Source organism: Rhinolophus sinicus, chromosome 8, assembly GCF_057876585.1.
Source record: "Rhinolophus sinicus isolate RSI-liver-muscle chromosome 8, RSI-T2T, whole genome shotgun sequence".
Classification (NCBI taxonomy): Eukaryota; Metazoa; Chordata; class Mammalia; order Chiroptera; family Rhinolophidae; genus Rhinolophus; species Rhinolophus sinicus.
The window spans coordinates 55,129,080-55,154,428 of NC_142508.1; the positions used below are offsets into that span (position 1 = coordinate 55,129,080).

General features: G+C 49.6%; 1 protein-coding gene across 2 annotated transcripts in view; it reads right to left on the minus strand.

Annotated features, from left to right (window-relative positions):
• Positions 1-25,349, minus strand: part of CMIP (c-Maf inducing protein) — a 233,986-nt gene that overhangs the window by 25,468 nt on the left and 183,169 nt on the right. For both annotated transcript variants that reach the window (XM_019743707.3, XM_019743708.3), the window contains 6 exons: positions 22,880-22,921; positions 17,477-17,539; positions 14,989-15,069; positions 9,133-9,236; positions 7,495-7,599; positions 325-678 (listed from right to left, as the gene is read on the minus strand). In XM_019743707.3, coding sequence (XP_019599266.1) covers positions 325-678; positions 7,495-7,599; positions 9,133-9,236; positions 14,989-15,069; positions 17,477-17,539; positions 22,880-22,921 — 749 coding nt within the window. The remainder of the gene's footprint in view (positions 1-324; positions 679-7,494; positions 7,600-9,132; positions 9,237-14,988; positions 15,070-17,476; positions 17,540-22,879; positions 22,922-25,349) is intronic.

The following is a 25,349-nucleotide window of genomic DNA, read 5'->3' on the forward strand; positions in this document are numbered from 1 at the left end:
ACTCAGTCCTGAGAGTGGCCGATGTGGGCACCCGTGTGCTCATGCACACTCACACACACATTCTCAAACTCATGGACACACGTATGTTTGTGTACATACCTACACACGTGCCCAGATACTCCAGCGTACATGTACACACACACCCAAAACGTGTGCCCTCATACCCTGCATCTGTGCACCCACTCACGCGTTTACACACCCCAACTCAAGTGTGCACACTCCTACACGTGCACACACACACACTCAGCACGCACCCTCGCATGCGGGAACAAGCGAGTGCAGACTGCCCAGCTGCTGGCAGCGGGCTGGCAAGGGAACACTCACAGCAGCTTGAGGATCTCCACGTAGCAGCCGAGTGTGCGGTCGGCCTGGGGGCCCAGCTCGATGCTCACGGTGCTGCAGGCAGGGCTGACCATGAGGCAGTCGATGAGGTTCGGCTCGCTGTCGTTGCCCGCGCTGGCCGTCAGCGCAGGCTTGGCAGTGCTGCTGTGCTCCACCTCCACGTGGATCTCGCTGGAGGCCACGACCACCGACTTGAGCCGGGCCTCGGACAGTGTGGCTTCCTGAGACACCAGGTCCGGGCTGGGGTGCAGAAGGCGCAGAGGTAAGGTGGGCTTCCGGTCGCAGGGCTGCTGGCAGCCGTTCCGGATCTCCTTCAGGCTTGGGGAGTTGTCGCGGCTGGGGAAGAGGTGGGGAGGGCGCGTGAGTACAGGCGACCCAGTAACAGCGCTGAGCTACAAGATCGAGTGAGTGCTTCTGGTGCACCAGGCTCCGCCCACCGTGCTGACCGCCTCCCTGAATCCCCACCCCACATGCTACGAGCAAGTGCTATTGATTGGTTTCCACTCCACAAGTGAGGAAACTGAGGCTCGGTCTGGGAAAGTGGCTTGTTCATGGTCTCAAGACAGGGAGAGGGGGAGATGGAATCCAAACCCAGCTGTCTGTCCCTAGAACATATGCTGTAGTCCCTGCACATTCACATAGTAGGTGCTCAAACCATATTTGTTGAATGAATGAGTGAATGTGAACCTCTATGACGCACCTCCACCAAGACGCCTTCCCTGGCCACCTTCCTGACACACCTGCGAGGCCTACTAAGCAATTTCCTTCTACTAGTTGCTTCCTGTGGTCTAAATGTCCCCCTTCCCCCCTGACGCCATAATGTCCTCAGGGCAAGGCCCAGGCCCCACCTCTACTGCCACATTTTCTGCCAGGTTTTCGAAAGCTCAGCCTCCACTCTCCACCTGGGAACCTATGAAGGGGATCCCAAACCCCAGAATTCTAGTCCTTGGGGGTCTGCAGCTCCCTCCTTGGCACAGCGCTCCCCCACTCTTGGCCACCCCCCAGTTACAGCATCTCCAACCACCTGGAGGAACGATGACTGTGCAGGGTGTTAACAGGTGTTAACTGAGAAAAGGGCTGTATGCCTCACGGATGGCACACTTGTCTGGGAGATCAGCTCAGCCACACACAATGAAATCAGGCTTCTTCATCACAGAACTTGTCAGTGCTGTGAGCGCCTTCTCACTGGGTGCTCCCAAACACTACCAGGAGGCACATCAGACTGAAGAGAATTTCAGCAATGGGTTTCCACTGTTGGTGACCCTAGGCTGGCACAGCGCTGAGTGATATCACACCGACTTCTCCGATATCTCTGTATGGCAATATTACCACCTCCATGTTAAAGGTGAGGAAAGATGCTCCCAGCAGTCAAGTGACCTACCCTTGATTACAGGGCTGTTTAAGTGGAGGGAGCTGGGATTTGAGCTGACCGCAAAGCCCAGGCTCCTCACCACCATGGTGGCTTCCAAGACCCCATGTGTTCCTGTGGTCTGCCTCCTCCATGAAGTCTTCTCTGATTTCTTCCATCTGCTGCTCTCCTCCTGCCCCCAAACCAGAGCTTTTCCACCCGTGGCTGGACACCAGTGTCCCTTGGGGCACTTCAAAACATCTTGAAGCCCAATTAGACCAGAAACTCTGGTGGGGGTGTGTGGGGTCTGGACACCAGTAACTTTCAGGGCTACCTGTGTGTGCAGTCAGTGTTGAGTCCACTGCTCCAAGAGACTTAGAGAAGAAAGGCATAATCACAATCAGCTGCTGGTACAGTGCCTCCCTAAATGTGCCATCCGCGTGTGCCCTGTGCTTCCAAAGTCACACACCCTCCTGCGCACAGGGACGGGGCTGAGAGCAGAACGTGTACCTGACGCACACAGCGGGCCTGCATGCATCCAGCATGTGCCCCAAGCTGGGCCTGAACTGAGCCCACCAAGGACGTTTGATAAATACACCTCAAACTTTGCTAGGGGAAAAACAAAGCCATTGGCTAGAGTCTGAAAATTCTAAGGTTGATGGAAAATTGTGTGTGGTCCATGGGGGGAGGGATGGCGTAACTATCTCTATGGGTTCGGAGCTAATTTGCTGCTCAAATGCTCAACACTCCATTTCCCTTTGTTTGCCTTTGCTCGGGTGTAGAAGTGGATTTTCAAGGCTGTTTGGCTCAGAGCAGGTGATTTTCCAGTGAGCCACGCTAACCTGGGTCAAGTTGTCTGTTCTTTTGTGTGTGAGTACATCATGTACCACTGAGAGCACCGGGGATGAGCCCTGAGGGTATTGCAGGGCTTTTTATTCCAAGGACTAATCAACGGGGTGGGATGGACCGGAGCCCGGTAAAGGTCTGGCGGTAACGTGGTCCTCGGGTGATTTCCTGGAGGAACTAATGGCATCACTTAAGAACCCAAACTACTGTGGGCTCTGAGGGTCTGGGCTGTTTTGTGCCAGGAGTTGGGGCAGGTGTGCTGGAGGCAACAAGATCCGCCTCGCACTCCCTATGCCTCCACCCTGGGTATCTGGTTACAACCACTGCCTCATGGTCCCAAGGTCATGCTTGCCCCCTCCAGTCCATCCTCCATGCATCTGCCACAAGAGGGAAATTTGGAAACTGACATCTCATCAATTCCCCTCTTTACTTAAAACCCATTGGCAACCCCAATGCTTTCAGAATAAAAACTCCGCAGTTGAAACATAGGCACAGCTTTGTCACTCACACTGTGCTCCCTGACCAGCAGCATCAGCATCACCGGGAGTCTGTTAGACAAGTGGCACCTCAGCCTCCGCCCCAGACATGCTGAATCTGAACCTTCATTTAACATACAACCCCCAGGCACAGCTCAGCACAGGGAGTTTGAGGAGCTCAGAGGTACAAGTCTCTCCATGGCCTGCCCTCCTCTCCAATGCATTTTTTGCTTCTCTTTCCCTGTCTCTGTTGCAGTCAGTTTCCTTCCCTTCCTCACCTGCTGTGGCCCTTCATCTTTAGCACGGAGTGGATCACTTGAGGAGCTTGCTAAGAATGCAGATTCCTGGGCCCAACCCAGAAATGCAGCATCCAGGAGTCTGCTTTTTAGAGAAGCAGTCCAGGGGATCCTGAAGCAGGTCCTTAAGGACCGTAGACAGGAAAATGTGACTAATGGCAACTCCACCTGCCCCGCCAGGCCTCTGCACGTTGTCTGCCTGGATCACCTCATGCTGCCTCTTGCCTTGTTGATAGTCAGGAGGTCTCAACTTAAATACTACCTCCCTGAAGGATCCCTTCCTCACCTGAGAGCAGGGGTTCTCAACTCTGGCCATGCACTCGACTTGCTTGGGAGTTAAAAAAAAAAAAGTCCGATGGCAGTGCCAGCCCAACAAAATCAGAATTGCAGTGGGTGGTACCCAAGTACCCTCCACCCTCACCCATTTTTATGGAGACATAACCAGCAGTATGCTAGTGAATGTCTGACAACCAACAGTACAGAAAAGAGGAGCCCTGCTTTACAGTTTGCCAATTTCCTGGTGTAAATACTCCCGCCATGACCGAATTCAAGATACCAGGAAGAGGTGTGCTTCCAAATGGAGCAGGGCTCCAGCACACTGTGGGTATAACTTAAACACAGAAGAGTCAAATGCATAAACCTTAGGCACAGAGCTTCATGAATTTTCACATGTTCCCCTGTGGAGTTACCAGCTACTAGATCAGGATTCCTCCACCTTGGCACCGCTGACATGGTGGGCCAGATAATTCTGGTGATTCTCTGTGGGGGGCTGTCCTGCAGGTGGTCGTATATTTAGCAGCATTCTTGACTTCTACCCACTGGATACCAGCAGCATCTCATCTCCCACCCAAGTTGTGGCAACCTCAAATGTCTCCAGACATTGCCAAATATTCCCTGGAGGTCAAAACTACCTCCAGTTGAGAATCAAGGGCCCAGATCAAAATGTGGAAGATTTCCAGGAACCCAGAAACTTCTCTCATGGCTTTCCACCTAACTCTCCACCCCAAAGGGGGCCTCTATCACCACAGATTCATTTTGCCTATACAATGTCAAGGAAAAAGAATCACATTGTATGTATCTTTTGGGTCTGGCTTCTTTCGCTCAATATCATATCTGTGAGATTTACTCATGGTTGTACTAGTTCATTCATTCACTCCTGCTGCTGTACAGTATGCCTTTGCGAAAACAGACCACAACTCATTTATCCATTCTACTCTTCTAGGAGACTGGAGTTGAGGCAGATTTCAGTCTGGGGCTGTTACAATTAATGCTGCTGTAAACATTCTTGTACACATCCTCTGATGAACATGCCAAAAGCTATGAGGAGTTGGGTCACAGGGCAGAGGCATGTCTAGTTTCACGTTCTGATTTTGTAAAGCCTTCCCAGGTGACTCTGATATGCAGCCAGGGTTGAGACCCCACACTGGAGTCTCCATGTTAATCACGCCTCTGGCTTCTGCCATCGCAGCCCTGATCAAACTGTGCAATGACTGCTTGCTTACTCACGCCCCACCCCTCCATCTGCTGCTCCACCATCTGCACTAGGAGGGCAGGGGCCCCACCCGGCTGGTTCACTTTTGTACTTTCAGCACATGGCACATAATGGACCCTCACTAAATGAGTGTTGCGTGAAGAAGAGAAGGATGAAGGCTGGCTGCTGCTGTCCCTAGTCCTCTATCTGTGCAGCACTGTGCATGGTGCCTAATTCTGGTTCTTCCCACCTCTGCCTTTCTCCTGGGCTGGGAACTGGGAAAGACATTTCCAGCATCTTTGTCTTTCTGCCTGCTGTTCCTGAGTCAGGAAAACCCTGTTCCAGGGAACCCAGGCAGGGATTTGGAGACGCAGAGGGAAAACTCTGAGATGTGTGGTTTCCTGCTCCTGCCTCTGCCCCCAACTCGAGTCCCAGTTCAGGCGTCTAGGGAGTGGCCCCAGGGAGGCTTCAGGAGAGAGAGAGAGAGAGAGAGAGAGAGAGAGAGAGAGAGAGAGAGAGAGAGAGAGACTCCTGATGCTCTTCCTGCTTCCTGGGGTGGCCTGAGTTTGAAATCCACGCAATCAGAGCTAGAGTGTGCCAGGCCAAGGGCAAGTGCCCATTCGGGTATACAGGGGGCTGGGATGGCTGTACAGGCCGTGCACTACCCTCTGAACTTCTTTTTTGCTTGCAATGTAACATGTTGCAGGGCACAGAACAGGCACTCGGGAATGAGCAGCATGACATATTCATGTTCTGGTTACCTCTTTCTCAACGGGGAAATGATTCAAGATTGGCTATGGTCCCCTTTGAAATCAGCACCTGGGGCTGAGGACATTAAAACTAGCCATCCTCCCTTCTCAAGCCTAGTCAGATGAAAATGCCCTCTTATTAAGGTTCTTTTGTGGCCCCTTCCCCAAAAACTCAACGTGTAGTGTTTGTTTTAGAAGTCCCATTTGCAAGGGTTTTCAGTGACTCAGAATGCTCTACTGCCTTTTCTTTAAAGACAAAAATATATTCCTGCTGTGTCCCCAGCTCTAGTGGTGCCCAGACACATTTTGGTCCCCCTGGAGTTGTGCACTATACCACCTGAACAACTGGACAGGGTGACTGCAGCAGCGGCCACCTGTGCCCTGCACTTTATATCCTCTCCAATGACCCCCAGAGGTCACAGTAGAAAGTTCTACGCAAACTAAAGGCATCTGCGTCACTCTGCATCCCAAGAGTGACCCTAAATCAGGGAAGAATGGGAGCTGGTAAGTAACTACCCCAGCGTCATCATCCCTCAGAGGAATAACCGTGAGGCTGTTCCACATAGTCTCCCAAGACATCCAGGGAACGCATAAGTGCCCGCTGTGGTCACCTGCTGATTAATCCAGGCTCTAGGGGCTGTCCTCCCTTCCCGGGCGCCTTCCCTCCTTTCTGGGCTCACTTCTCTAATAAGGCTTGCACCCAAACCCTGGGGAACCCAAGGCAGTGGCCCTGCCGTGCCCTGTTCCGGTCACTGCTCTGTTTCATTGTTTGCACAGAATTTCTCACCACCTGACATGATCCTGCAGACCGAGTTTCCCCGAAAAGAAGACCTAGCCGGCCAATCAGCAATAATGTGTCTTGGAGCAAAAATTAATATAAGACCCGGTCTTATTGTACTATAAGACTGGGTATAATATAATGAATGTAATATAATATAATATAATATAATATAATATAATATAATATAATATAATATAACATACCAGGTCTTATAGTAAAATAAGACCTGGTTTTATATTAATTTTTGCTCCAAAAGATGAATTAGAGCTGATTGTCCAGCTAGGTCTTATTTTCAGGGAAACATGGTATTTGCATGTACATTATCTCTCCTATCAAAGAACAAGCTCTGAGAGTGAATCTGTGGTCTCTTTTACCCCCAGTACCATGTTTCCCTAAAAATAAGACCGGTTCTTTTATTAATTTTTGCTCCATTAGAGCTTATTTTCAGGGATGTCTTGTTTTTTCATGTACAACAATCTACATTTATTCAATTACAGTCATGTCATCTTCTTCTGGAACATTGTCATAACGTACTAAACGTGTCCATCTGGCTGAGATCTTAACTGGGGCTTATTTTCAGGGAAACACGGTAACTACAATCACGCCTGGCACACAGTGGGCCACAGGCAAAATACAATTCTATCTTTATAAAGACAAAGTGAGGAGTAAACCTTACTGCCACCCCTCGCGCATACACTCACACATGTGGGCAACACCCACACCCACATGTACACACACTCACACGCATGCACACTGATAAACGTGCACACATTCACACAGGGCACACACAATTCTCCATGTACATACCATGCGTCCACACATTCTCTCTCTCATACATACCCGCACACACACATGCCTCAATGTGTCACATGTGCCAAGTGGTGAGAAATCTTCAGAATAAAACACTTGTTCCTAAACAGGTCAATACAATGGCCTTGCAATTGTCAGTGTTGATTGACTGTGTTTGCTTTTCCAGTAACATCCCTGGGTTCTGGGCCCTGGAATCAGTGAGCACAGGCGACTTGGCAAACACATTGGATGTTGGCCTGGCGAAAGCCATTCCACCTCCCTGGCCTGGTGAGTATATGTAAGCCACCACCCTTGGTGACTTGGCCCCTCACTGTCCCCACCCTGGAATGGTACCATGCCCGTGCCCAGACCCTCCCCGTGGTAGCGGTCACTAACCTGTTGATGAACTCTTCATAGCAGGAGTAGATGGCGGCCAGGCACACGGCCACTAGGTTGGGCAGGACCCGGGGGTGGGGGCAGTGCCCTGTGGGGCCGTGCATGCTGGAAAAGAGCAGAGGGCAGGGTGAGAAGGAGCCGCAAGAGTGGTACCCACTGCAGGGAGGAGGGGTGGGAGGAGGCTGGGGAACTAGTCAGACACAGCTTTTGGGATGTGGGGTTTGGGGGAACACTGAGCTCTCTGATGGGGAGTTGGCAACATCGGAATTTCAGTCCTGGCTCTGCCATGTGCAGGCAGCAGAGAGCAAAGCTCCAGGCCATGGGCTCTAGCTCCAGGGTGCCTGGATTCAAGTCTAGCTGAGCGGCCTTGGCAAGCTACTTAAATTCTCTCCTCTCAGTTTCCTTCGCTATAAAATGGGGACAGCAGCCCTTGCCTTAATGGGTTTTAATAAGGACCCAATTTTCTAACACATGAGAAGACAGCATATGGAGGCCATATGTCTGGGACAGTCACATTTATGCCTGGAGGTGCTGGAATAATTATTCATAATACCTCATTTCACTCTGCTTTGGAAGAAAACTTATTATGGTCACCCTGGCCTAGCATGGAGTCTGCGACGCAGTAGCTAATGCCTCTATAAATGAAGCTGGTGTTATTGATCACGGCTGTCTCTGTGCCTCAGTTCTCTCATCTGTGAAATGGGGCTAATACCCCTACTCCCAAGGCAGTTTGGGGCCTGAGGACAAAACCTATAACATTCCTGGAAAAATTATTGTGGCCACTGGGACTAAGAGAGACCTCACTTGAAAAAATTTTGCAAACCTTAACTGGGTGCTTTAAAGGGACCCTGAAGTCACCCAAACTCTGGCAGAAAGACACATCATTTGGATGTAGAAATGCTTTGTGAATTCTAGGTGAGTATATTTAGGAAACATGGAACTTCAGAAGCAATTTAACCAGGCTATTTTGGTTTTCTTAGAAAATAAGAGTCATGACAAGGACCACTAACACTCCCATCACGTTTATGCATTGTTTTTAGTGTTTGTGCGTGTTAGCTCAGCGAATCCCTCACATGAACTGGATGAAGTGGGTATTATGAGTCTCATTTATAGAGGAGGAAAACGAGGCATAGAGAAAAAAAATGTAAACATCAAAGCAAAAGTAACTTCCCCATCAGAAGGGAGGAAGGACCAGAATATTTGGCTTACTCTTGGCCAAGTATGGGAGATGGCCGGCTATTTAAGTCCCCAATGACGACTCTCCAGGGCCATTAGGGGATCGTTTCCTATACAGCAGGCACCAGTAGCCCGAGACTGTGGGACCCATGGAAATACTCATATTATTTAGGACTATTACCATTTCTTGACTTCCTACTGAACATCAGGGACTGTGCTAGGGCCTTCCTTACATATCATCTTATTTAATCACACAACAACAGGACAACAGGATCAGAGTGGTACAGCAACTGGCTCAATGTCACACAGCAAGTAAGCGCCTCAGTGGGAGGATCCCGGAGACACTCGGCCTCTGAACACCAGTGGCTCCTCTTCGGAAATCAGTGCAGTGCATGGTTCTGGGGTGGAGAGGAAAGCTGGCTCACAGGCCAGAGTGGGCAGGGGCTCAGCTGGGAGACCCACCTCTGAATGAACTTCTTCACCACTTCCATCCCCGCGTTGAGCTCATTCAAGGCAAGGATGTACTCCTGAGTAAACAGCCTCAGTCGTGGGCACTTCCCAAAGTCCTGCAGAGAGAACAGAGGGTAGGCATTGGGACACACTGCAGAGGAGGCCAGGAGACCAGAAGGGGTGGTGGGACCCTCTCTGTCCAGAGCCATTGGTACAGAAGGCAGTGGGAGACACCAGCGAGCTCTATTTTCTAGAAAGCACACACATTTTTCACTTCAAAGAACTGGTTCCATCACTCTTGCTTATACCTTCTGATGACTGCCCATAGAGATCAGGAAATGTCCTGTCACAAGGGGGTTTTCTGGCACATGTAGGGAACCCACTGGCATGGTACTAACCCACTCCTGTGGTGGGGCGGGGTCAGTGTGCCACACAGATATGCTCAGAAAACAGGCAAGCTCGGGCCCCTGTTCTGCACGGCCATGAGGGGACTGCAGATGTTGAGCCAGGCCCCCATCAATTCTTGGGGAAACCCCCAAGAGTTTTCAGGGCCCTGCTTTGTATGAACTATTCTCTGAGGCCACTCAAAACAGCAAAGTCAGAAGATGCCCCAATCTGGGACCATCAATTCGGGGGGCGGTGCTTTGGGACTTCCTGGGGGTTTGAAGGAGATAAAGGTAAGTACACTGGACAAACGGCGTAAGTACACTGGAATGCCCTGTGTCCCCAAACATCCTCGGTGAAGAAATACTTGATCCTTCTGAGCAAGAGGGCCACGGCTGCCTGAGAACCACATGCGGCCCCGGTGGGGACGGTTCCCAGTCGCTGGCTTCTCAGGCAGCTGCTGACCCAGCCACCCACCGTGTTCCAGAACTAAACTTAACGAGCGTTTGATGATCTTGTCCTTTGGTTATAGAAAAAGCCATGCTCAAAGGGCACATGGATAAAATAAAAAGGTAGATGACACAGATCAATGAACTCAAAAAGGGCTGGCTAGACGAGTAAGGGTGAGTTTGTAAGATGTGGAGTTTGGGAGGAGGGGTGTATGCGTGTGTGTGTGTGTGACAGACGTGGTGTGTGGGAGGAGGTACGTGTGTAAAAGATGTGGGGTATGGAAGGAGGTATGTGTAAGAGACGTGGGGTGTTGGAGGCGTGGGTGTGAGAGACGTGGACATAGGAGGAGGTGTGTATGAGAGAGATGAGGGAGCAGGTGTGTGTGAGAGATGAGGGAGCAGGTGTGTGTGAGAGATGAGGGAGCAGGTGTGTGTGTGAGAGAGATGAGGGAGCAGGTGTGTGTGAGAGATGAGGGAGCAGGTGTGGTAAAAGACAAGGAATGTGGGAGGCGCGTGTGTACATGTGTGCGTGTGTGAGTGGTGGCCTGGGAAGGGAGGTGTGTGTGCTGGGAGGTGAGTGGGAGTGGAGGGAAGGTGGCTGGTGTGTGGCTGCAGGTCAGGGACAGGGGGCAGGCAGGAAGGAGGAGTAGGAATAATCTGTCCAACATTAGAAACAGGCTGGGTTCCCAGCCTGCGGGCGGGCAGGGTAAGGGGGACGATGCTCCATGTTCATCAACCAGCTCAGCTGATGGGCACCCGTATCTTACCTCAGCTGAAGACTAATTAAGGGACACTAAGCAAGGACAGAGGGACTCTGCCTGCTCCAATGAGTGACATTATTGGAGACTGACATTTTCTCAGCTTCCCCAATGCAGCACGTTAACGGGGCAGGTGACAGAGCTCAGGTAAGTGTGGAAAGGCAATCTCCATGGTGGCTGTCGCCTCGGAGGCCTGTCAGAAGAAACACAGACGGTGCAGGAGAGAGAAGCGTGGCCCAGGAAAGGACCCTGCGTCCATTCCCAGGCCCATGATGAGGGACCAGAGACTTCGTTACTGGACGCCTAAAACCATGAGCTGGATTTTAAACAGGCAGGAGGGCAAATGAGTGTGGGCATGAAGTTGACCAGCCAGAGGGCAGCCTGGTCTCCAAACTCATCTGCCCCTCCTGGCCTTGCTCAGTGGGACCCACTTAATAAAAAGCAACCTGAATCAGAACTAAGACAAAACCAGTGGAGGCTCTCCTCATGGATCTAACTGATCCCACGGGCTCTCATGAAAGCTCAGAACGGATTGTGTCCCCCCCACACTCTCCGGCCAGCTCACAGGAGCATTTCTAGAGCTGCCTGGTGCTTCTTCACCAGGAGTCCAAGGGGCTGAATTAGGGTCCTCAAGACAATGGGAGGTACTCCTCTGATTATATCCTGACCACTAGGATTATGCCTTTGCATCAGGACGGCAGCAGAAGCCATGGAGAAAGCTCAAAAGGAACATACATACATACATATGCATGCACCCCCCCAAACATACACACTCATACATGTACACACATATGCACACAGAGACACACATGTATACACACATACAAGTATGTATGTGTGCACGTGCACACACACAGGACTTGACTAGAAGATGAGGTCCCTGCATGAAGAGAAGATTGCAGCTTGACTGTGCTTTCAAATTGAGGATGATGCCCAGACTTCCCTAGTTCCCTGGAAAAGGGTAACAGGAAAGCTGTGTGGCCTTGGGCTGTCAGGTCCCTCTCTGGGCCTCATCGTCTCCACTGTGGAATGAGGTTCGGAAGAACTGATCCCTAGGTCCCTTTGCACATCTAAGGTTTTATGATCCTGTGGAAACTACTTTAACTGAACCTGCTAAAGGTAACTGCCATTATCTTTGCGACTAGATTTCTGGATAGTCAAGGTCACTTCCTTACACCACGTGCTTCCCACACCTGGTATAAGCCACAATCACTGAACGTTACAGATGGGTCTGGTGGCCATTCAACACGTGAGTGAGGGACATTTTGCCTCTTCGGAAAAGTCAAATATGCTCCCCTTGGGAAGTAGGAGGTCAGACCACTTCGGCCACTAGGGCCCACAGCCACACCATGCCTCCTGCGTCACAGGAACACTCTGATAAGTGGCATGTGGGCACAGGGACCACAGTCATTCCTGGGGATGACAGAGGAACATATTGAAGGGCTGCTTCCATCTGTAGTTAATTTTACTTTCTGCCCAGTGAGTAACACTCTCTGAGACTCAACCTCTCGAAGATTCAGTACGCTCATCCATGAAATTGAGGCACATGATATGTTTACAAAAGATGCACACTGAGAATGGGAGAAGCTCCAAAATCCCAGAACACCACTGTAGTATATGATTTCCCCCATTTCCCAAATGTTCAAGTGCCTCCTTAATGAGGAACAGTGCCTGTGGGATGAAGAGAAGTCACTGGTCATGCTATGTCGACAGGCCCATGGCTGGTGGCAGGCTAGGCCCACTCACCAGCCAAGAGCCCCAGCTCCAAAATGATGCCTCTGGCCCACGGCTGCTTACTAAGCCTCAGGAACATCCAACGAATGACACCAAAGGTCTGCCGTGCTTCCCGCACCTGGTATAAGCCACAGTCACTGCTTAACCCATGTCTGTTCTTCTGCAGGAGAGGCTGCTCCTCTTGTCCCGTCTACAATTCTTTCCCAACACAGCATGGAATTAGGAGTCACTTTATAGCATCCTCAGACTCAAGGATCACTTAGGGGAAGTTCTTTAAAAGTGAAGTGAGAATTCATGCCTGAGGGTCCCTGATCTCTGCCAGGCCACAACAGATGCTATAAATTCTGGATTTGCCCTGTAGCCGTGCTGATTTTTATCCAGAAAATTATTACATGGTCAACACTCCAGGCCCATAAAACCAGCCAAATATAAGGGAGATGTTGTATGGTTAAGCTGTTGGAGGCTGCCTGAATTTTGACTTTTTTCCCTTTGAAGGCAGATGTCCCAAAAGAACCCTTATTAAACAGTCTATTGACTACCACGAAATATGCAAAAGTGTTTATGAGCTGAGGAGGCATGGGCCTGCCAGTATGCCCTCGAGTGCAGCTCTGTCATTGACAAGTTATGATCGGAAAGGGTCCTTTGCGAAAGAAACTCCAGAACCTTTGCCCTGGATTCTGAAAGCGTACAGCCCTGTCCTCCCACCACATCCGCAGTGATTTTAAAATCAACAATCAGAGACCCTTTCCTCCCAGCTGTCTGAAGCGAGGGAGTACCCTTGATACCAGTAAAGCCCAAATTAAGGCAGAACCCCACCCCACCCCACCCCCACCATCACCACCAAATAGGGAATTTCTTTCCTAGTCCTGGAGAAAGAATCAGATGGAATATCCCTCTCCCTGTGTTCAGAAAACAAGAAATGCATTTATCTCAAACCCAGAAAGATCTCAGAAACAAGCAACAATTCAATTACGGTGTGTGACCGTTCAGGGTAGAGAATGGTAAACGGAAATCGTATGGTACCAACAGGGTTCAATTGGTGGTGGCTGCTTGGAATGCTGTGTTGAGAAAGATGCTGAAGCTATCTCTGGGCTCTTTAGGAAGAGCACTGCAATCGATTAATGATGTCTGCCATGAGCACGGGAGAAGGATGATAGCACATGTCATACATTTCCATTCCTGATTGGGGAAGGGGGATAGGGTATATAATATTCTTTAGGAGCACGGTGTGGAGACAGGAAAGCTACTTCACAAAGCCTTTTTCAGAGTTGTTTTCATGAGCTAAATCTTGACAGGGCCGGGGGCAGTAGTCACGGGCACCCTGCCACTGATTCGGTGGCTCAACCTGTGCTGAATTACTCCAGTGCCTCCATGTCATCGAGATGAACTTAAGTCTGGCTGGTGGCTGGCTCAGCAGAGCATGTTGGAGCACCGGCCCTTGCTTCCGACTGCCTGCTCCTTGGTATCACTCATGAGCAATCATGGCTACTCAGAGGTGCCCTGAGTAACCTATGGAACCTTCTGGGTCTCAGCCTCCTCATCTGTAAAAGGAGGTCACAGGCTGTCACAAGGGTTAAATGATGTAATACACGTAGAGCCATAATATGTCTGGCTCTAAGAAGATGTTCAATAAATATCTGTGAGTAGAGGTTAGTTATGCTTATTCTTAGCTGTGGCCCTGGGGCCAGTAAACAGACCTGGCTAAGCCTGTTTCCCCACATGTAATATGGAGAAAACAATGACATTTGCTGTTCTCATCAAACCGATCAGAGAATGCAAAGGGGCCACACAGACTATAAGTGCCTGGTCCACTATAAATGTGCAATTAAATTCTGCTACTGTATTTTCTAAAAATCGATTAAAGTCTACAGTTAATTCAGATTTCCTCCGTTTTTCCCTAACATCCTTTTGCCAGGATCCTACCCAGATACCCCATTACATTTAGTTGTCATGTCTCCATAGGTCCTCTAGACTATGACAGTTTCTCAGACTTTCCTTGTTTTTGATGACCTAGACAGTTTTAAGGGGGACAGTAGAATGTCCCTCAATTGGGATTGGTCTGCTGTTTGTCTCTTGATTAGACAGGGGTTGTGGGTTTGAGAAAGGAAGACCCAGAGGTAAAGTGCCCTTCTCCTCACGCCATATCCAGGGCACATTATCGCCATGACACACATCGCTGCTGGTATTGACCTTGATCATCTGGCGCAGGTCGTGACTGTCAGGTTTCTCCACTGTAGTTACTCTTTCCCCCCCTCTCCACCCTGTACACTCTGGAAGGACGTCACTGGGACAACTCCCACGGAAGGACTGAGTTGCGCTCCCTTCAAGGGCAGAGTACCTACAGATACTGTTGTCTTACTAGAAAAAGATAGAACCAAGGGGAGACAGGCTGCACAAAAACCCCAACATAAACAGAATCCCAAAGACAGTCCCTGGCTGTCAGCCCAGCCAACCCCACCCCAAATCTCTGGAAAAGTGAAAGGCTGGGGAGCCCTTGTGCCTTCCTCCTCCGGCTTTACAGTCAGGGAGGGCAGGGAACTCACCATGTTATGCTTGAGGATCCTCTGGACCACGGGCGTGAACACTTCGATGACCACCATGGAGCGGGGCCGCTCTCTGCAGTGCTGGGGAAACGGGAAGACATGGTCAGCGCTTCGCCCGGCAGGGTCCAGCCGGGGCCCTCGGGCCTGTGAAAGCCCTGACTGTGGCTCCTAGCAGTGAGCTCAGCACTGTGCCTGGGTTCCCTTGATGAATACCAATACGGTTGCATAGCTTTTTATTCCCTTTTTTTTTAAGAAAAGTGGGTAGGGTTGGGATCATTTGTTTGCATTTTGTTTTGATCTTCAAGTGTGAGATGGTTTCAGATGGGACAGACAGGAGTTGGTTCTAACATGACCCTTATTTAATTCAGTGAGACTTTCGCAGCACTAAGATCCAGAGCGCATGGTCTAACAGCAGTCTCTTGAGAATCAGGGCAAGAGTACCAGAGGGTTTAGACACCAGAATCTTCAAAATTCTGTGACTTTTCAATCGTGGGCTTTCATAAGCTGGCAGCAACCTGCAGGCCAAATGCAGCTCTCAGATGTATTTTATTTCACGGGCAGGAAGTTTTGTTTTCAAATTGAAATTGAAGGACTTCCAGTGGAGCAGGTAAGACCCCACCACTCCAACGCACGTATGGAGGGCCTAAAGGTGCTGAGTTTCCAACCCCTGGATAAGGATACTGGACTTGGGATATTAGAAATCAGGGCTTTGCTGGGAAATCCAAGATATATTGGATAACTTTCCTCAGCTCTTGGGGTCCCGGTCTTGAAGTCTGGTAGGAGAAACGGCCTGGTGCGTCCAGAGAGCTGGCCCAGGATGGAGTCAGTGGGAGTGGCTTTGTTTCCCTCAAGCTCTCCTTTCCCCAGGCTGCCTGTGAGGCCAGGCACTGAGCCTGCAGCTCTGACCTCCACAAAGGGAAAACAGCCGAAAGGCTCACAGGTCCACAGGCCCACGTGGCTGGGACCCCTCCCTCCAAACGGCAGAGCAGCCGTGTTTTAGCACCAGTGGAGAGTTCTATCAGGTAATGCCCCAAAGGATGGCTTCTTCTACATCACTGTTTTTCAAGCTACTACCAGGAGTCTCCAGGTATGATTTACTTTGAACAAAGGTCCATTGCTCTAGAACAAGTTTGAAAACCATGAGATCTGGGAGAAACCATACAGCTGAAAGGAGAACAAGAAGATTTGGATTAAATTGGACCAAATATCAAGAGAGGAGATGACCGGCTCTGATAGGTAAGGGAACCACTGGCCATCCTCAGGAGCTCAAACACCGGGTTACCTGACCCCACTCCGCTGGGGGCAAAGAGGCCCATCTTAGTTGTCTTCAGTGTCACCAAACCGTTACTTCTTCCCTTCCTGTGCCCCGAGGGGGAGGGGCTTGATACCGCACACAGAACCCCGACGCCTGTGTAGGTGTGCTCTTGCACGCACACATGCTCACGCACAACTGTCAATCGGGTGCTCATCCACTTGGACCCACCTTACCGGCTTGGACCAGAGGACACACACTTGCACATGTCCACACAAAAATGTAGCCGGGACACTGCAGGCCAGCAGGCCGGGTCCACCCTCTGTTCTGTGGGGCACTGGAAAAGGTCTCCTGATGGAGCAATAGGGCCAAAGAGGACGATGCAATCCTGTCTCCCTAAAGCTTGTGTCCTGACAGACACGGGCAGGCTCCCTGTGTGTAGGGTGGGGCAGGGCTGACGGGCAGGGAATGGGGGCAATAAGTGTACCCCAGCCCCCCTTTCCTCCAGAAACCATCAGGCCTCCTAGGTACCCGCTTTGCCAGGCCACATGGGAGGGAAGGAGCATGAGTGAGGTGAGTCATCAGGAGCGAGACCAGGGTGGCGCTGGGAAGCAGCAGACCTAGGCACTGTGCCTTTCCAAGGACGTCAAATCAGCACATAAAATAATCATACAGCAAAGAAATAACGGGACTGCACGCTGGTTCAGCTCCGGACCGCTGAGGTGTGCCTGAGGAATGAGGGACGCCTGACGTGCCCTGGACGTGTTCCAGGTAAATCCCACTGTGAGGCTGGCGTTGTGTCCCTGGGAGCGGGTATCCCGCTCTGTGGCTCCTCCCAGCTAACCTGGCGTTCCCTGCCTTCTTTCCCTGTCAGGAAAGCCCCACAGCCGTGCTCCCACTGTGGGCCAACTGGTGCTCAGAGGAGCCGTGGCTAATAATAACCTGGCTCTGATGTCAGGAGCCCAGAAAAGCTGCTGCAGACTTCTCCCAAGGCAGCCATGAAGACATTCCAAGGAAAAGCTGCATGCTCCTCTCTGACCCACTGGTTTGGACCCTGGGCCTCCAATATTACCTGTCTGGCAGAGAGGGGTTGTAATTCTAAGAATGGGGTAATTGGCTTGCCTTCCAGCTGTGTCGGGGCCTGGGTTTACAGCAAATTGTGCAAAGCCAACACCCAGCGTGTACACACAAAGGCAGGCTGGTCCTGCAAACAGCCCCCGTTCAGCAATGCCATACCTTGCAAAAGAATTCACAGAGATCTGGTGGTGGATGGTTGTTTTCCAGCAAAGGAGCGATTGCCTGAAAGACAATGAAACAAATGTCAGTTGGAATCTCTTGGAAGGAATCGTACAGAGGATGTGAATCTACGTAAGGGGCACGATGGAAAGCAAAACCTCCCTGTCACCCTCTGGGCAAAAAAGGCCCATTCTCTAACTTGCAGGCCAGGCCCCCTAAATTTTGGGCGGCACATGGGTCCCATTGAGAAGCTGATAAAGCTCTGGGTTTCCTCCAAGAAAAATATATACAATGATGCATGTAAATTCAGGGGTTTCATGACCTGATGATATCCCTCTCAGATCAATAGTCCCTGACTACAGGGCAGCAAAGCATAGTGGTTTTAAGTCCAGGCTTTGGGGGCGGAGTCCTGGGTTCGAGTTCTGACTCCGGTGCTTACTATGGTGTGACAATTAGAGCGAGTTATTTTCTTTCTCTGGACCCCTGGGTTCCCACCGGGAAAATGGAGCAGAGAGTCACTGTGAGGGGTAGAGCTGTCATACGTGCAGAGAGGGTTTCGCAGCCTTGCACTATTGACATTTGGGGCCAGCTGTTCCTTGTGGTGGCAGCTGCCCTGTATACTGTCGGATGTCTAGAAGTATCCTTGTTCTTGCCCCACGAGATGCCAGGAGTGACTCCCAACCCGGTTGTGACAAGCAAAAATGTCTCCAAATACATTTCATTGTATATTAAGGAAGTTTAGAATATTTAATGTCCCTTGAATTCATTTTCACCAAGTATTCTTAGGCCAGCTGCACAATAGTTACTGGTTCCACTGCCATTCCTAAGCAAGGGTCCCATAGCTTGAATGGTGTTTGATTCTTGATTTTTTTGGTCCCTTTCATAATTTCTGTTTTAATGATTCTGCTAAATTTCAAATTCAAAAAAAATTTTTGAAAAATTAAAAAATGTGTTCAGACAATGCCAAATGTCCCCCAGGGCCCCGCCTGAGAACCCTTAATGTCAAGTGCCTCTCAGAGAGCCTGAAATAAGCCAGCTTTCAGTGTTAGTTACTAGATGGTTAATGCCTATGTGAAGTCCACTCTTTTTCCTGTTTACCACGCTGTGCACAAGATTCAGAAACAGGAGACCCAGGACCCAGCACCAAGACTGCAAGGATGTGTGACCTTGGGCGCGCAACTCAGCCTCTCTGGGCATTAGTCTTCTAGTCTATAAAATGGGAAAATCTAGAGTTACTGATTGACAGCGTTGTTGAGGGGGATTTGATAAGAGAACACTCTACAAGCTTTGGAGTCTCAGGCTTGGTAAGCCCATTGCCTGGAGCACAGCATGTCACTGACACCCTCGCAGAGGGACCATCTTGGGCTATACTGGGCACAGCAGCAAGAGGTGACGATTTTGTCCAACTCCCCAGGAAGGCTCCATGATGACATGGTCTCCTCATCACTGACTTCCGCAGTTCAGACCCTGCCCTTGGTTTTGGAGGGTCTACTTGCTCTGCCTCCTACAGCAATGCCCTTGGATACACAGGGGCCTCTCAGTAAGGCCTTCTGCTTGTCTTGGGGCCATTGGGGAAAGGAAAAGATAACTGACACCAGTAAGAGGTGACCCTCAGTGGCCTGGTTACGCACATGAGCACACCTCTGTGAAAAACGTCCTCAGAATGAAGCTTCTGTTCTACAGCAGCAACAATCAGCTGACAAACACTTGGAGAACAGGCCCAGGGCCTTATTGTCTAGGACTGCACATGGGACTATCCAAATTTTCACTGATATGCAACAAACGATTTTAAATGAAATAAAGAATGCAGTTCCTCAGTTGAACTAAACACATTTCAATAGTCACAGGAAGTTAGTGGCTCTCACATTGGATAGTGCAGACAAAGAATATCCCATCATCGTGGAAAGTTCTCCTGGACTGTGAAGCTTAGCATCTGGCGGCTGTGTGGGGACTCTGCTGCCCATTTCAACGTGCTGGCCCGTAAACACGGGGAGAAGTGACGTTACAGCAGGGGCAGAGGGGCTGGGAGCTTCCCCCAGCCTGCAGGCCACTGCCTGGTCTGAGGCTCTGCTCCCCAGACCAAGCTCTGGGAGGAGGTACCATGCACAGGGGGCATCCCCCTTGGTTAAGCCCCTTTAATCACACCGAGCCCCCGCTTTTGTGGGAATGAGTCAAGGAATAGAGGCATGGGAACGAACTAAAGGCCCACAGTGGGTGTCCAGCATGGGCCCCATGTTTTCCCAGCTACTATCTCATTTGATGCTCATTACAACTTGGGCAGTCAAGCAGCAGTTATTTTCATTTATATAGATGAAGAGACAAAGGGTCAGGGAGGTTACAAGGCCTGCCCTGGTCACAGAACGATCATAATTTAAAAACGTATAATTAATAAGAAAGCTTATATTTTTGTGGAATGTTTCTATGAGCTACGCATATTAGGTGCACTAGTTCACTTAACGCTTCCAGCAGTCCTGTCACACCCAATTCACAGCTGAGGAGGCTACGGCTTGGCGCGTCACGTTAGCTGGAAACTATCTGAATGGCCACCTGGTTAAATACAAATGTTCTTGAACCACTAGCAATAATGGGGTAGACCAGTGGTTCTCACTTGGGGTGACTTTGCCCTCAAGGGGAAATCAGCACGTCTGGAGACATTTCTGATCGTCATGACAGGGGAGTGCTATTGGCATCTAGTGGGTCAAGGCCAGGGACACTGCTCAACGTCCTACAGTGCACTGGACGGCCCCCACCACAAAGGATTATTCATCTCCAATTGTCACTAGTGTCAAGGGTGAGAAACGTGGGGGCAGACATGTATGAAAAGACTTGAAAGAATCTTCAAGACATATTGTAAAAAAACCAAACGCATACCACATACAGCATCACATCCTGCATGTTAAAAACAAAAAAACAAAAACACAAGCCTATCTGTCTGTGTGGGTTCATCACCACCTGGAAACCCCCAGGGGCTGTCTCTGAAGAGGGTGTTAGAGGGGGGCTGAAAAAAATTGTTTTTACAAGGAAAACACACTCATCAAAGACTTGCAAAATTAAAGATAACTTTAATAAAACTAAATAAAATGTAAAGTTCTTCCATTACTTCCATTACTTGCCCGAGATCACAGCTAGTATGGGGTGGGCCCAGGCTCTGCACTTGGCTCTGAACATGAACCCATATTCAGCTTTAAACACACTTTCTTTACCAGCACAGGGGAACACAACTGGGGTTGGACCTCCAGGTCCAAGCTTGCCCAGGGACATGCCAGCTGTTACCAGCCAACAGTTACCTACTGCATGGATGCCTGACTGATGGAGTGAATAAAACTAACTCCAGTTACTTGTAAAACTACTTACGAAAAATAAGTACATATTCATTCATTCATTCATTCATTCATTCATTAATTCATTCATACCAAGCTCTGTTGGGAGAAGACTAATTGCTAACAGGTCAAATCAGGTAATATAATTGCTGTAATGAAAGGAAGCTACATATAGAAGAAGGCTTCATAATAATGGTAACAGCATTGGGAATAAAGAATACTGCGGGGGGGGGAGGTTAAGGATGCTTAAAGATCAGAGCCTCAGATCAAATTCTTCCCTGTTTTCAGGCATTCCTGCTGAGCAGAGGCTCAGCGCAGCCCAATTAAGGGGTCAGCCCAGCCCAATTAGCTGGATAAATGCAGCCTGGATTTCTCAGACCAAAATTCCTTTCCCAGGCTCGTCGTAAGTCCAAAGCCCTTGCCTTCCCTTCCAGGGCCAAGGCCCAGAGTGGGACCCAACGTGTTGCCAGCAAGGAGCAGAAGATGCCGATTCCTTCCCTGCCCCCCACCAGTAGGATCATCACTTTGCCTCAGCATGTGCTGGGCCCACTGTCTAGACTGCCTTTCCTTTCCTGGGAGTACTCCTATCCATCCTTTAAGACTCAGTTTGCGCTCACCTCCTCCTGGAAGCCCTCTGTCATCTTCCTACAAGCATCCTCCCTGACAGAGGAGGTGAGGTGCCTGTCCTGTGTGCTCCTCTGTCACCTGGAACAAATTTCAACCCCTGACCATGTAATTTCTTGATCATCTGTTGACCTGCCAGGTTCTCCCAGCAAACAGTAAATCCCTCAAATGGTGGCTTTATTCTGTGAAATGGACACTAGTGTCTGGCACATACTTGTACTCACATGACAACAAACATCTGTGAAACCAATTTATTAATAGCGTACCAGAGAAGGGTGGTGGTGGGTGATAGGGGGTGCCCAGGTTGACGCTCCCCGTTCTGACCAGAGATGCAACGGGTGCTCAGGCTTGGCGATAACATGCCTAGGGCTCACCTCCTTTGGTGCCCACAGAGCCCAGCTGCAGCAAGGAGGGTAATTCTGTAGACTGGGCTTGCCAGGGCCGAGTGTGGGTCTCTAAAGCCCTAACTAAGCTCAGAGAGGCATGGTGTCTGGGATGTGGCCCTTGTTTGAAACGCTGCAGCCATGGGAGCTCTTGGGCAGATGGTCCAGGTCCTTTCCCAGGCATATAAGCCTCTGCCTGTCACATCGATTTCACATTCTGCCTCCCTGCTTCCCATTTCCTTATGCTTTATGTTCCAGCAATGCTGAAGCTTCCAGAATAGAGCATGTTGTTTTCAATCTCTGTGCATGCTTTGTTTCCTTTCTCTGGAGGGCCTTTATTCTGTTTTGCCATCTGGCAAACTCCTATTGATCCTTCAAAACCCAGCTCAGACATCACCGCCTCCGGGAAGCTCTCTGGCTTCTTTCCCAAGTGAGTTGATCACCCAAGGCACTCCTTGGGAGCAGGGGCTATCTTAGTTATCTGTGCATTCAAATACCCAGCAGAGTCCTTGGCACCAAGTAGGTGCAATCTTATTTTTCTTCTCTCTAGTGAGAGTCACAGTCACAGTTCATAGCTTAAAATCACTCAGGAAGAAGATATTTTACCCCAAAGATGCTTACATCATAGTCAAAACCCAGAAAATATCTCATTTTGTGTATCAGAGGGTATTAAATCCAGGTTCTATTTGTGGGTTAATTAGGAGACATGGCCTGGGGGAAAAAGAGAACATTTACCTTTCCACTAGTAGGGTTATGCCTCTGAATAAATTATATGGTCTCTGCCATATCCTGCCTTCAACTCCCTCAGCACACTCAGGAAGGAGGAGTCGATTAAGACACATTTGCTACAAACCTCAAAGACTCATAATTACAACCCTCCCTTCCCCCACAATCAATTGGGGCTCTGAAATGTGCAAAAGCAGGAGGTAGACATGTCTGGCTTGATAGAAAAGACAAAACTGAGCAAGGATGCAGTGCTGGTGGATTACACTGGCGCCTGAAAAATTATCCCAAACTAGGGAAGAACCGTGGGCACTGGGAGGTGGGTAGAGGGAGAGGGATGGCAAGAGACTTACCACAATGATGTTTTCATGCTCCTGGGTAGTCAAGTTTGTGTTCTAAAGGGTGGAACGCAGAAAGCAAACAAAGCAAAACAAACAATATTAATAAAATGGAACATTTGTATCTCAAAGGCCCACACAGTCACAAAATGCTTTCAGCCTCTCAGACAGAGCCCTGCTGCCACTTTTCCTAATTAAACACATCAGAAGACCCTCAAAGGCATGGTCAGGGTCGGAGAAAAGTGCAGCTTTGGGACAGGGGGAATTGTGTTCCAAGTCTGTTTCCCCGCTTGTGAGTTAAGTGACCTTGGACTCGGTGGGAAGCAGTTTCTTCTTCTGTAAATGGGATCTTCTTTAAGCTGCTGTGAGAGGATGGGGCTTAAACCTGTGGTTGGCCCTTGTCACAGCGATGCCACTTGGAAGCCAGAAGACAGGTTCATAATAAATATGTAAGGAACAGACTTTTAAGTCTTGACTCTGTGCCAGGCAATCTTTCGGGAGTGACACGCATATTATCTCAGTGGCTCTCAAACTAGGTTCCCAGGGAACACTGGTGTTCTGAGTTGGCCCAAGATGTTTTAGCTAAATTCACATTCTAACAATTAACTTTTCAAAAACAGTATTAAGTTGAATGGATTAAACTTGTTTAATTCTTGGGTTTCCCCTCCACCCCTATCTGGAATTTTCTTACACAATTGGTACCTGTACAGCCATCCTGTGAATATGCAAATGAGGAAAGGAATGAATACGTGATAAATGAGAACTCATGGGAACACTCAGAAACAGCCACTATTATCTTTTTTGCTAGTTTCGTGGTGCGTTCTGCTTTGTCTTTCTCGGTAGACATGGGCTCTCTTTGGTGTCACTTCATATTTCCTAATAGAGCTACACCAGCTGCTTGTAAGGTGCCTCCTCACTGGACAGTGAACTTGCAAGATCAACTGTTCCTGGGTTCCAGAAAGAGCCCCACAGCATCCACCACCTGGAAAGGTTTAAGGAGTGTGTTGAGGGTATCTAACGTGTTTAACAGCAGCTAAAGTGAAAGAAAACCTAGTGAGCCATGAATCTGCTTGTGTCTGGTTGCCCGAGGGATGAAGGTGGGCACCGAACCAGTCTTAGTGTCTGAGCTCCACAAGTGTCCAGGTTCCCATGGAGACGGCTGACCGACGATGCTTAGAATCCAGGAACATTTGGGAGGATGGTTTTTGAATTCAAACACTTTTTCCTTTTTGTGGATGTTGGAGTCTGAGCAGCCCATTTAAGGTAGATTATTAGACATCAGTCATTTTTCAGCTCAGGGTAGATGAAAGCCTGGCTTTGGTCTTTCTTCCCTTATGACTGACTACAAGTTCGCTCTGCCTCAGGCACTATGTCAGAGCTTTGTAATGCTCATCCCACCCATTTTTCCTTCTTATGATGGTTCTCTTCTACTGTGTCCTACTATTCCATTGACAGATGAGTTAATGGAGACTCAAAGAGGTGCAGTCACTCACCCGGGAACATAGCCAATAGCGGTGGAGTGGGGATTTGACCCATCTGTCCCGATCCAAAGCCTGGATTTCCACTGAGCTATGGTGCTTCTCCCACGTAAGTGGAAGTTGCATCTTTCAGGCTGCAGTGGGACCAGCCTGTCCCTCACCGTACCTGCACCCCTTTCCAGAAAGAGCCTTTGGCGAGCACAGATACCACTTTCTTTGTCCCATTCACCGGTGGCAGCCCATGCCACTCTGCAGGAAAATTTCTCTCCACCGAGGCCATTTTTACTCCCAGGTTGAAAGTGCTAAGAGCCACTGCATTAGAGGGGACACCTGAACCCCAAGCTGAGTGGCCATTCCACACAGTCAACTCAACGAAAGCCCAGGAGGTCAGAAAAGCCGGCTTTGCTTGGCTGGTAGATGGATAGTTCTTTCTCAGAACTGTTTTGCCGCCTAATAACTCCCTCTTCCCCCCTCCCTCTCTTGGGATCCTGCCCACCTTCTGGTCACTTAACTGATGCCTGGAGCCTCTGAGTGAGAGGCCTCGGAAACAACCTGAGTAAAGAGAACAACGAATCTAGCCACACATATTCTAAACAAAAAAGGGCAAAGAGGAGGGAGGATTTGTTTGTTTTTCCACCCAATCCCCTCTAGACATGAAGCTGAGGGTGCTTAAGGTCAAGATAACAAACATCTCCTGGAACAATAAAAATGTGACCATTTCTCAAAGGCTCCGTGTGTGTGTGGCACAATGCCAGGCACGGTTTATGTATTAGAATGTCGACCCCCAGTCCTTTGAAATGGGTACTAACGTTAGCCCCAGCTTGTGGATGAAAACGGGGCACTGAGAGGTCTAGGAACCTGTCCAAGACCAGTTAGCTCCTGAGGGCGGAACTAGGTCTTTCTGTCTCCAAACACCTGCTCTTAACCATGGTCCTACATACTAGGTGCGTCTGCCCCTCACTAAAAAGTCTCTCCCAATTCAGGTTCGTGTCACACCTTTGCACAAG